The sequence below is a fragment of the Aquarana catesbeiana genome, unplaced genomic scaffold, assembly GCF_042186555.1.
Source record: "Aquarana catesbeiana isolate 2022-GZ unplaced genomic scaffold, ASM4218655v1 unanchor94, whole genome shotgun sequence".
NCBI lineage: Eukaryota > Metazoa > Chordata > Amphibia > Anura > Ranidae > Aquarana > Aquarana catesbeiana.
The window spans coordinates 8,042-20,398 of record NW_027362755.1 but is presented as its reverse complement, the minus strand read 5'-3'; the positions used below and the strand labels follow the sequence as shown (position 1 = coordinate 20,398).

General features: G+C 48.3%; 1 protein-coding gene and 1 non-coding gene across 6 annotated transcripts in view; one reads left to right on the top strand and one right to left on the bottom strand.

The window, feature by feature from the left end:
- Window positions 1–10,684, top strand: part of LOC141124023 (zinc phosphodiesterase ELAC protein 2-like) — a 172,884-nt gene extending 162,200 nt beyond the window's left edge. For 3 of the 5 annotated variants that reach the window (XM_073612094.1, XM_073612095.1, XM_073612097.1), the window contains exons 4-5: window positions 2,907–3,006; window positions 10,493–10,684. In XM_073612094.1, coding sequence (XP_073468195.1) covers window positions 2,907–3,006; window positions 10,493–10,518 — 126 coding nt within the window. In that variant the 3' untranslated portion in view covers window positions 10,519–10,684. Of the gene's footprint in view, window positions 1–2,906; window positions 3,007–10,492 lie in introns of those variants that run through there. The other 2 variants (XR_012240755.1, XM_073612096.1) reach the window with 2 other exon arrangements.
- Window positions 4,181–4,252, bottom strand: TRNAE-UUC (transfer RNA glutamic acid (anticodon UUC)). Its single transcript has one exon. It is a non-coding gene; the product is annotated as a tRNA-Glu (tRNA).
- Window positions 10,685–12,357: the final 1,673 nt, after the last annotated feature.

Below are 12,357 nucleotides of genomic sequence, written 5' to 3'. Positions count from 1 at the left end.
GTCCGCTGACACCAATGCTGGAAGTTAATAGTGTGTCCGCTGACACCAATGCTGGAAGTTAATAGTGCGTCCGCTGACACCAATGCCGGGGTTAATAGAGCGCCCGCTGACACCAATGCCGGGGTTAATAGTGCATCCGCTGACACCAATGCTGGAAGTTAATAGTGCGTCCGCTGACACCAATGTTGGGGGTTAATAGTGCGTCCACTGACACCAATGCCGGGGTTAATAGTGCATCCGCTGACACCAATGTTGGGGGTTAATAGTGCGTCCGCTGACACCAATGCCGGGGTTAATAGTGCATCCGCTGACACCAATGTTGGGGGTTAATAGTGCGTCCACTGACACCAATGCCGGGGTTAATAGTGCATCCGCTGACACCAATGTTGGGGGTTAATAGTGCGTCCGCTGACACCAATGCCGGGATTAATAGTGCGTCCGCTGACACCAATGCTGGAAGTTAATAGTGCGTCCGCTGACACCAATGCTGGAAGTTAATAGTGCGTCCGCTGACACCAATGCTGGGGGTTAATAGTGCGTCCGCTGACACCAATGCCGGGGTTAATAGAGCGTCCGCTGACACCAATGCCGGGGTTAATAGTGCATCCGCTGACACCAATGCTGGGGGTTAATAGTGCATCCGCTGACACCAATGCTGGGGGTTAATAGTGCATCCGCTGACACCAATGTTGGGGGTTAATAGTGCGTCCGCTGACACCAATGCCTGGGTTAATAGTGCGTCCGCTGACACCAATGCTGGGGGTTAATAGTGCGTCCGCTGACACCAATGCTGGGGGTTAATAGTGCGTCCGCTGACACCAATGCTGGGGGTTAATAGAGCGTCCGCTGACACCAATTCCGGGGTAAATAGTGCATCCGCTGACACCAATGTTGGGGGTTAATAGTGCGTCCGCTGACACCAATGCTGGGGGTTAATAGAGCGTCCGCTGACACCAATGTTGGGGGTTAATAGTGCGTCCGCTGACACCAATGTTGGGGGTTAATAGTGCGTCCGCTGACACCAATGCCGGGGTTAATAGTGCATCCGCTGACACCAATGTTGGGGGTTAATAGTGCGTCCGCTGACACCAATGCCGGGGTTAATAGTGCGTCCGCTGACACCAATGCTGGGGGTTAATAGAGCGTCCGCTGACACCAATGTTGGGGGTTAATAGTGCGTCCGCTGACACCAATGTTGGGGGTTAATAGTGCGTCCGCTGACACCAATGCCGGGGTTAATAGTGCGTCCGCTGACACCAATGTTGGGGGTTAATAGTGCGTCCGCTGACACCAATGCCGGTCCCAGTCACTCCTCTGACATACACCTGGATGACAAACCCCCAACAAGCATAGCGCCCCCCATTGATTTCCGTGCGTTGCCCTATGCCCCACAAGCCTGACAAAGTATCTCATGACGCGTTCTGCTTTGTTTTATTTCCCGCGCATTTTGCCACATTTCTTGTATTGGGGTCTCACGTTTTGGGGGGACATTTACAATAAATGGCACTACAAGCTTGAGGCAGATATTTTTACGGTGTTCTGGGATTGCGTGGAAACGTGCATTTCTGTGCGCATTACCAGAACGCGCAGATGTGACCGGAGACTGATATGGTGGAAAGTTGTCACCGCGGCACGCCGTGTTCCGCCATATTTACATTTATATTCCTTTGTTCCCTGTTCCAATTTTTCCTTTTCCGCAAGTATTGGGCATGAGTGATTGTCCATACAGAGCAGGAGATCTATGGGGGGGAGGGTGGTCAGTAGATCAATAGAGCATATTACTGGAAGCAGGGGGCCAAGACAAGGGGGGGCATGACCCAGGCATTATGCTCGGGGGCAGGGCACAGGTGACAGCCTCCCTCTCCTAGCACCTCCCCCACAACATTACATCATACTCCTTTGCCCCGCCCCTAACTATTCTGCTCCACCCACTCCTCAGTCTGAATTCTCCTACACCAAGAGATTAGATGAGTCTCCTCCCACATAAAGTCCCTGGCTCCACCTCCTGCACAGGCTGATAGGTTCATGGAGCCTTCACTAACATGGCGGACCACCCACAAGTCCTGGTCCATTGAGCAGCAGTCATTGGTTGCTAGAGATGCCGGCATGCCTAGCAACCAATGACGTCACGTGCCTGCTGTGTGCCCTGCAGCACATTTCTCCTGCCAGCTCCCACCTTCTGCCTGCCAGGCTATAGGGAGTTCTCCTGCAAGTACACTGAGCTCTGTGATGGAGGAAACTAATCTATGGGGGCACGATGATGAGGCAACTAATCTATGGGGGCAGTTTGATGGGGCAATTAATCTATGGGGACACTGTAATGGGGCAACTGATCTATATATGTACTCTGATGGGGCAAGTGATTTGTGGGGGTACACGGATGGGGCCAACTGATTTATGGGGGAATCCGAAATGCAAAAATGTACTGTACTTCAGCTGACCAGTCCTTAGATATGGTGGCTGCATTCGTTTTCTTTTCTTTTTGTCTTTGATCCTGCCAGTAACTTCCTGTCCTAGGGTGACAACACTCACTGTACTGAATCTATGGAGACGTTGTCACCGTAGGACAGAAAGTGTGTTTGGACTACAGAATACTCCCCCCTGTCTATAACATAGTGAGGTGATGTTTTGTAGTCCACATAGAGAACTGGGACTGAAAATAGTCCAGAGACAACAAGAGCAGAAAGTTCTGAGCTCTGTATATTTCCGGCAGGATGAAAAGTGACATTTTTGCACTTGTAGAAGGGATAGAAGAATACGGTATATTCTATTTCTTCATGCAGACTTGTAAAGTTGCTGAGAGGTCCACTTTAAGGTCTGCCTGGAGTCCTGCTATGAAGCCTTGATTGCTGAGCTCTTCTTGTCCAGGATAGGGACTCTTACGTCTTCCCTTCTTCTTGTCACAGGAAGAATACCTCAGCTCCTTGTTAAGTGAATATCAAGAGAAAGATGAAGTGGAGCAACAAAGAGCGCTGTGTGCCAAAGCCTGCCGAAGATCCTCCAAGGGTAAGTACTAGCAGATAACAGCCCCTGCTTCACCACAGCGACACACTTTATTTTCTATCAAAGCTGCTGCTAGAATGGAAATCACCTTGCCTTAAGTGTGGACCCCCGAGCAGAGGAAATATTTTGGCACTTACTGGGCATGGACACGTCGTGGCCTCCCCTTTCCAACCCTCTAACCACCCTATTGGTCTGTGTAGCTTCCTGTCATACATGTACTGCATTAGGACCACTAGATGGAGCTGAGGATCATCCTTATTTTCTTATTCCTGCTGGGGGGATGTCAGTGTCAGGATGGGGTGTGTCGGTGTAATATTCCTGGGGGGACGTCAGGATGGGGGGTGTCGGTGTAATATTCCTGGGGTGTGTCGGTGTAATATTCCTGGGGGGGACGTCAGTGTGAGGATGGGGGGTGTCGGTGTAATATTCCTGGGGGGACGTCAGTGTCAGGATGGGGGGTGTCGGTGTAATATTCCTGCTGGGGGGTATGGGTGTAATATTCATGTTGGGGGGGTATGGGTGTAATATTCCTGCTGGGGGGGTATGTGTGTAATATTCCTGCTGGGAGGGTGTCGGTGTAATATTCATGTTGGGTGGGTATGGGTGTAATATTCATGTTGGGGCTTGTCGGTGTAATATTCCTGATGGGGGAGTATGGGTGTAATATTCATGTTGGGGGGGTATAGGTGTATTATTCATGTTGGGGGGACGTCTGTGCAGGAAGTTCTTGTCGTATGATGGACACGGCAAGGATTTGGTCACACCTAGGTGTTCCGGATTCCCGAATCGGTGCAAAAATGCAGCACACGCTTGCGATCCCTTTACTTTCAATATCATCCCAATTGAGGCGTGATTTTGCCGCGATTGTTGCCTGACGGCCTATGGGAAATAGGTGTCCCGCAATTTTTTTGTGTGATTTGTCAGGTGACAATATTGTCCCATGATTGGGGTGCCATTGAAAATAACTGGATCACAATCTGGAATCGCAGTAATTCCGCCCGCGATCCGGAAGGCCTAGGTGTGATCGCAGCCTAAGTATCTTCTATCAGTTGCTGGGTTCACCTTCTATAGATTCTGGGGGGACATTTTCTTCCTCAAACATTCCACACATTCACTTCATTCTTCATTCCACCCTTGTATAGCGCTTTTCTCTCTGAGGACTCCAAGTATTGGAGAAGGCGTTGGCCGGGAATCGAACCCGGGTCAGCTGCTTGAAAGGCAGCTATGCTCACCACTGCACCACCAACGCAAGGTAGCATGTCTTTGTAGTGTGGGAGGAAACCGGAGTACCCGGAGGAAACCCACGCAAGCACAGGGAGAACATGCAAACTCCATGCAGATAGTGTCCTGGTCAGGATTTGAACCATGGACCCCAGTGCTGCAAGGCTAACCCCTAAGCCTCTGTGCTGCCTGTATGCGGCCTCTCTTCTCCAAGGCCCGCCCCCGCTGAACGGAGTTCATCAATTATGTCCACTCAAAGCGCCTCCAGAAGAAATCCAAACTTATCCTAAACTGCAATCTATGTATATAACACTCCAAAACACACCCAAAGAATACCGGCCTCCAACCTCCCCTTAGCCGGTCCAACACACGCCTGAGGGGGAGTATGGAAGAGGGAGAGAGGGAGGAAAGGAGGGGGGGAGGTTAGGGGTAAGGAAGGGGTGTGGGGGTTCCCCCCAACCCTCACTCCCTTCTTTCTCCAACCTTTCCTCCCCCCTTTTCCTCCCTCTCTCCCTCTTCCATACTCCCCCTTGTTCTTCAGGTGATTATGTTTTGGCGACGTATTGTCGAACCTTAAAGCTTCTGCAGAAGCTGCAGAAAGGTAAATAGAGGGCTGATGGGAAGACCCTCCGGTTGCTGGAGTGGCAGCTCGCACCAGTGTAGGGACCTGTGTTGGTACAGCCGTACCTGGTCCCAGGGAGGCTTCCTCAGACTTTTTGTTGAGTCTTCTTCTAGGAACAGCCAATTGTCTTGTTTGTCCAGCTGCATTGATAGTTGGTGATTCAGAAGTTCCAAAAACGAAAATGGAGGGCTGATGGGAAAACCCTCTGGTTACTGAAGTGGCAGCCACCAGTGTAGGGACCTGTGTTGGTACAGCCATACCTGGTCCCTCAGGAGGGATCCTTAGAATTTTTGTTGAGTCTTCTTCTAGGAACAGTCAATCATCTTGTTTGTCCATTTACATTCATAGTTGGTGATTCAGAAGCTCCAAAAAGGGAAATAGAGGGCTGATGGGAAGGCCCTCTGGATACTGGAGTGGCAGCCACCACCAGTGTAGGGACCTGTGTTGGTAAAGCCGTACCTGGTCCCTGGGAGGGTTTCTTAGACTTTTAGTTGAGTCTGTGATTCAGAAGCTGCTGATGAACGTCACATTCTGCCAGAGTCTCAGTGGTAACGCCACAATCTGCCAGTGTCTTAGTGGGAAAGTTACATTCTGCCTGAGTCTCAACAGAATCGTTGCATGCTGGAGGAGTCTCGATGTGAATGACACGTGGTTGATTTAACATTTTTTCCACCCTTTTGGTTATTTTCTTTCCCAACAGAGCTGCACCCTGCTCATTTAAGTGCAGTCCATCCCTGCTGTAGAGCAAGTGACACATTGAAAAGTCAGTCCAGGTCTCCATGAAGCCAAACCCCTCCTTCCTGCACCAGTTCTTCAGCCACTTGCTAAGCTCCCTAAGCTCCTGTTGCCTCCTTGGTGTGGCTCGAGGTACAGGCAGTATTTCTGAAAATGCTGCCTTGGAGGTCCTTTTCTTCAATATAGCCCCTAAGTCCCTGAAATCATTTTGTAGGGTGCTCCATTTTCTTCTAATGTTGTCATTGGTTCCAATATGTACCATGACAGCTGGATCCTCCCCAGCCTCATCCAACAATCCGTCCATCCGATCTGCAATGTCCCGAACTCGTGCGACTGGGAAACAATATACTGTTCGTTGATCGCGGTCATTCTGACAGATTGCCCTCTCTGTCCCTCTAATAACAGAGTCCCCTACCACCAGGATCTGCCTATCCTTTTCTTTAGGCTTGCCTTCATCTTCATGGGAGGAGATATTCAAATGGCTGCCCTGGTATTTTGGTGGGTTCTCAACATGAACCTCACATTGTGCTGTAGTCTCAACATGAATGTGACATTCAGGTGGTGTCTCAATGTGAATGTCACATGCTGGTGGAGTATCCGTGTGAATGTCACATGCTGGTGGAGTATCCGTGTGAACGTCACATGCTGGTGGAGGCTCCGTGTGAATGTCACAAGCTGGTGGTGTCTCCATGTGAACGTCACGTGCTGGTGGCGTCTCCGTGTGAACGTCACATGCTGGTGAAGTCTTCGTGTGAACGTCACATGCTGGTGGCGTCTCCGTGTGAACGTCACATGCTGGTGGTGGATTTAACATTTTTTCCACCCTCTTGGTTATTTTCTTTCCCAACAGAGCTGCACCCTGCTCATTTAAGTGCAGTCCATCCCTGCTGTAGAGCAAGTGACCAATTGAAAAGTCATTCCAGGTCTCCATGAAGCCAAACCCCTCCTTCCTGCACCAGTTCTTCAGCCACTTGCTAAGCTCTCTAAGCTCCTGTTGCCTTCTTGGTGTGGCTCGAGGTACAGGCAGTATTTCTGAAAATGCTGCCTTGGAGGTCCTTTTCTTCAATATAGCCCCTAAGTCCCTGAAATCATTTTGTAGGGTACTCCATTTTCTTCTAATGTTGTCATTGGTTCCAATATGTACCATGACAACTGGATCCTCCCCAGCCCCATCCAACAATCCGTCCATCCGATCTGCAATGTCCCGAACTCGTGCGACTGGGAAACAATATACTGATCGTTGATCGCGGTCATTCTGACAGATTGCCCTCTCTGTCCCTCTAATAACAGAGTCCCCTACCACCAGGATCTGCCTATCCTTTTCTTTAGGCTTGCCCTCATCTTCATGGGAGGAGATATTCAAATGGCTGCCCTGGTATTTTGGTGGGTTCTCAACATGAACCTCACATTGTGCTGTAGTCTCAACATGAATGTGACATTCAGGTGGTGTCTCAATGTGAATGTCACATGCTGGTGGAGTATCCGTGTGAATGTCACATGCTGGTGGAGTATCTGTGTGAACGTCACATGCTGGTGGAGTCTCCGTGTGAACTACACATGCTGGTGGAGGCTCTGTGTGAACGTCACAAGCTGGTGGTGTCTCCGTGTGAACGTCACATGCTGGTGGCGTCTCCGTGTGAACGTCACATGCTAGTGGAATCTCCATGTGAACATCCCATGCTGGTGAAGTCTCCGTGTGAACGTCACATGCTGATGGTGTCTTCGTGTGAACGTCACATGCTGGTGGTGTCTCCGTGTGAAGGTCACATGCTGGTGGTGGATTTAACATTTTTTCCACCCTTTTGGTTATTTTCTTTCCCAACAGAGCTGCACCCTGCTCATTTAAGTGCAGTCCATCCCTGCTGTAGAGCAAGTGACCAATTGAAAAGTCATTCCAGGTCTCCATGAAGCCAAACCCCTCCTTCCTGCACCAATTCTTCAGCCACTTGCTAAGCTCCCTAAGCTCCTGTTGCCTCCTTGGTGTGGCTCGAGGTACAGGCAGTATTTCTGAAAATGCTGCCTTGGAGGTCCTTTTCTTCAATATAGCCCCTAAGTCCCTGAAATCATTTTGTAGGGTGCTCCATTTTCTTCTAATGTTGTCATTGGTTCCAATATGTACCATGACAACTGGATCCTCCCCAGCCCCATCCAACAATCCGTCCATCCGATCTGCAATGTCCCGAACTCGTGCCACTGGGAAACAATATACTGTTCGTTGATCGCGGTCATTCTGACAGATTGCCCTCTCTGTCCCTCTAATAACAGAGTCCCCTATCACCAGGATCTGCCTATCCTTTTCTTTAAGCTTGCCCTCATCTTCATGGGAGGAGATATTCAAATGGCTGCCCTGGTATTTTGGTGGGTTCTCAACATGAACCTCACATTGTGCTGTAGTCTCAACATGAATGTGACATTCAGGTGGTGTCTCAATTTGAACGTCACATGCTGGTGGAGTATCCTTGTGAACGTCACATGCTGGTGGAGTCTCCGTGTGAACGTCACATGCTGGTGGAGTCTCCGTGTGAACGTCACATGCTGGTGGAGTCTCCGTGTGAACGTCACATGCTGGTGGAGTCTCCGTGTGAACGTCACATGCTGGTGGAGTCTCTGTGTGAACGTCACATGCTGGTGCAGTATCCTTGTGAACGTCACATGCTGGTGGAGTATCCTTGTGAACGTCACATGCTGGTGGAGTATCCTTGTGAACGTCACATGCTGGTGGAGTCTCCGTGTGAATGTCACATGCTGGTGGAGTCTCCGTGTGAACGTCACATGCTGGTGGAGTCTCCGTGTGAACGCCACATGCTGGTGGAGTGTCCGTGTGAACGTCACATGCTGGTGGAGTCTCCGTGTGAACGTCACATGCTGGTGGAGTCTCTGTGTGAACGTCACATGCTGGTGGAGGGTCCGTGTGAACTTCACATGCTGGTGGAGGCTCCGTGTGAATGTCACATGCTGGTGGAGTCTCCGTGTGAATGTCACATGCTGGTGGAGTCTCCGTGTGAACGTCACATGCTGGTGGAGTCTCCGCGTGAACGTCACATGCTGGTGGAGTCTCCGCGTGAACGTCACATGCTGGTGGAGTCTCCGTGTGAACGTCACATGCTGGTGGAGTCTCCGTGTGAACGTCACATGCTGGTGGAGTCTCCGTGTGAACGTCACATGCTGGTGGGGACTCCTTGTGAACTTCACATGCTGGGGGAGTCTCAATGTAGCTTTCATATTCTGTCTTGCTCACTGGGGTAGTCCTGCCTTGTGAGCTGTGTCTGCAGTAAATACCGCGTACATCTGCAATAAAAAAGAATCAGATTTAGCACCTTCACCTACATTATATATATATATATATCTATATATATCTATATATATAGATATATATATAGATATATATATATATATCTATATATATAGATATATATAAAACATAAAATTATGGAGAGAAAAGTTCAAAATTCCAGTGCAAGGGACAATAAATAATCCCAACATGACAGGGACACAGGGGTGACTAATGGCCTTCATATAAAAATTTTGGTTGCCTGGCAGTTATGCCGACCCACTAAAATGAAAAAGGGGTCTGATTCTTCACTTTCGGGTGCGGTGGAGTAATCTGCAGTGCTTCTGTTTCTTATTATTAAACACCCGTGATGATGAATGCGGACATATTTAATAAATAGCATCCCCCAGGACACCTACAGTGTCCCATCTGATAACAAATAGAGATCATACACCCATCAGCATGACCAACATACACATAAGAAGGGCCTGAAGATCAAACCTACCATGCGTATCCTCAAAACTCACCGTATCTGTCAGAACAAAGACATAGCAGCCACCTCCTGCTCCATGGCCGGCTCTGTGGCTGGGGCCACCAGTCCCGTCTGGCCTGGTGGCCGCTATGTCTTTGTTCTGACAGATACAGTGAGTTTTGAGGATACGCTTGGTAGGTTTGAACTTCAAGCCCTTCTTATGTGTATGTTGGTCTTGGTGATGGGTGCATGATCTCTATTTGTTATCAGATGGGACACTGTAGGTGGCCTGGGTACCTCTTCTTATATCAGTTTTGGACCCTTTACTAGTGTGCATTAGCTTGATTACATTCTATATACATGGTGAGTTTTATGTTCATGTTGTGTGCTTCTCTGTATAGTGCTGACCCTCATGGATATTCATTAGGGGTGCAACGGATCAAAAAACTGACGGTTCGGATCGTTCCTCGGATCAGGAGTCACGGTTCGGATCAACAAAAAAAAATCTGCCCCACTGTAATATCCACAATCTCCCCCACTGTAATATATTAGCAGGGTATGGCAGAGTATTGCAGGGTATTGGCGGGTATATTGACAGAGTATTGGCAGGGTATGGAAGAGTATTGGCAGGGTTTGGAAGAGTATTGGCAGGGTTTGGAAGAGTATTGGCAGGGTATGGCAGAGTATTGTCAGGGCATTGCAGAGTATTGGCACTGCTGCCATCCGAACTCTCCCCTACACTGTACAGATCAGTACACAGAGGGGAGAGAGGAACCGGCGTCATGACATAACGCCGGTTTGTTACAAGTGATCGCTCCGTCATTGGACGGAGCGATCACGTGGTAAACGGCCGCCGGGTGTACCAAGATGGCCGCCGCTCCGGAGCTAGGCCAAAGCCGCGGCCTTTCCTATGGCCGAGGCCACAGAGCGCTCTGCGGATCGCGGGTGTCCCGATCCGCGGAGGTTGATCCGTATGGATCACGGATCAATGACGATCCGTTGCACCCCTAATATTCATTGAACATATTTATGTTGTTATATCTTTTTGATACACATTTATTTTGATAACAGAAATGTTAATTTACGGTCATGCATAATTACTAAAAATTCTTTATGCAAATTTTTGGAATTATTGTTGTTTATTTTGATTGTATTTGTCTTTTTGTAGCTACATATTGCTTTATAAGCTCCTGAAGAAGCTGAAAAGTAAAACATGTCAAGCAACAAGCATCACGCTGGTTACAGTAACTACTTTATGTGTATATTGTACATGTGCACTGAATTGTCTTTATGAAATGTGGACAACATTCAATGTCCCCCCCCCGTTTCTTTTAAAACTTTGGACTCCAATAACGATGTTTTTATAAAAAAATATATTTTTGTGTGTTTTTTTGCACCATTAAAGAAGATCCTGTTCCTTTAAAGCCTGTTATAGAGCACAGTGCTTGTGCTGTGTATGAAATAGCTGGCTGATCCTACCAGTTTCTACCCTCCCCCCTCTGCGCTGACTCCCATGTATCAGGGCTGCAGAGTCCTGACACCGGAGTCCTGACAGAGGCTTCTTACCACATGATCATCGCGTGAACCTGGAAGTGCCGGGAAATGGCATTCCTCGGTTCGCGCTGACAGGGAGAGCCAATCGGCAGCTCTCTCTGTCAGAGGGGGGTCTGTGCTGATAATCAGCACATTGATTATTAGTGCAGCCCCCATGAGAGGTGCCCAACAACTGCCAGCAGTGCCCCCTCAAAGTCTCTCAGTGCCCACCACAGTGACAATCAGTGCCCATCACAGTCCCCACCACAGTGCCAATCAGTGCCCATCAGTGCTGCATATAAGTGTCCATCAGTGCTGCATATCAGTGCCAACTCATCAGTGCATCCTCGTGCCTGTGCGTTATTTATAAATAAAACGCTTTCTACTTGTATTAAAGAGGAAGGAATCCCATCGATTTAACAGTTTCAAAAAACATTTCTATTTCTGGCATGTCGGGAATGCTAACTGTCACATTGGTTGTGCTCTCAACCAAACTGTCAAACCATCCAATGGCTGCTGTCATAACGGATCACATGTGCAGCATTATGGCAGTTGAAGATTCACCACTTCAATACCGGCACTTCCCCCCCTTCCTGCCCAGGAAAATTTTCAGCTTTCAGCGCTGTCCCACTTTGAATGACAATTACGCGGTCATACAACACTGTACCCAAACTACATTTTTATCATTTTCTTCCCACAAATAGAGCTTTCTTTTGTTGGTATTTCATCACCTCGGGGTCTAAAAAAGACCCAATTTTTGAACAGAAAAACTTTTTTCTTATTTTGTCATAAAATGTTGTTTTCTCCTTCACTGCACTGATGAGTTGGCACTGATATGCAGCACTGATGGACACTTATAGGCAGCACTAAATGGGCACTTATAGGCAGCACTGATGGGCACTGATTGGCACTGTGGTGGGCACTGATTGGCACTGTGGTGGGCACTGATTGGCACTGTGGTGGGGACTGTGATGGGCACTGAGAGACTTTGAGGGGGCACTGCTGGCAGTTGTTGGGCACCTCTCATGGGAGCTGCACTGATAATCAATGTGCTGATTATATTATTGGAGTGAGATATATATATATGATTGGGGTGATATATATAATTATTATTGTAGTGATCTATATACACATCAGGAGTCCGCTGCTGCCTGATGTCATCACTGGACTCCTCCCCCTACTGCCTTATATGGGCTTGTTTACTCCTTATATACAAATGAGGCAGCTGGCTGGGGCTACGTCGCCATGACAATAACTGACATGACTGCACTGGACCTCCTATGGGAAGGATTGTGTATGTGACGTTTCTATGGTAATATCTCCATCCCATAATAATATCATCCATTCCTTCTTGTCTAAAGACTTCATTCACAAGGCTGGAAGAGTCGGATATTGTGATCCTCCAATAAATTATTGGGGTGATATATATATATAGATAGATATATATATATATCTATCTATATATATATAGATAGATAGATAGATATATATATATCTCTA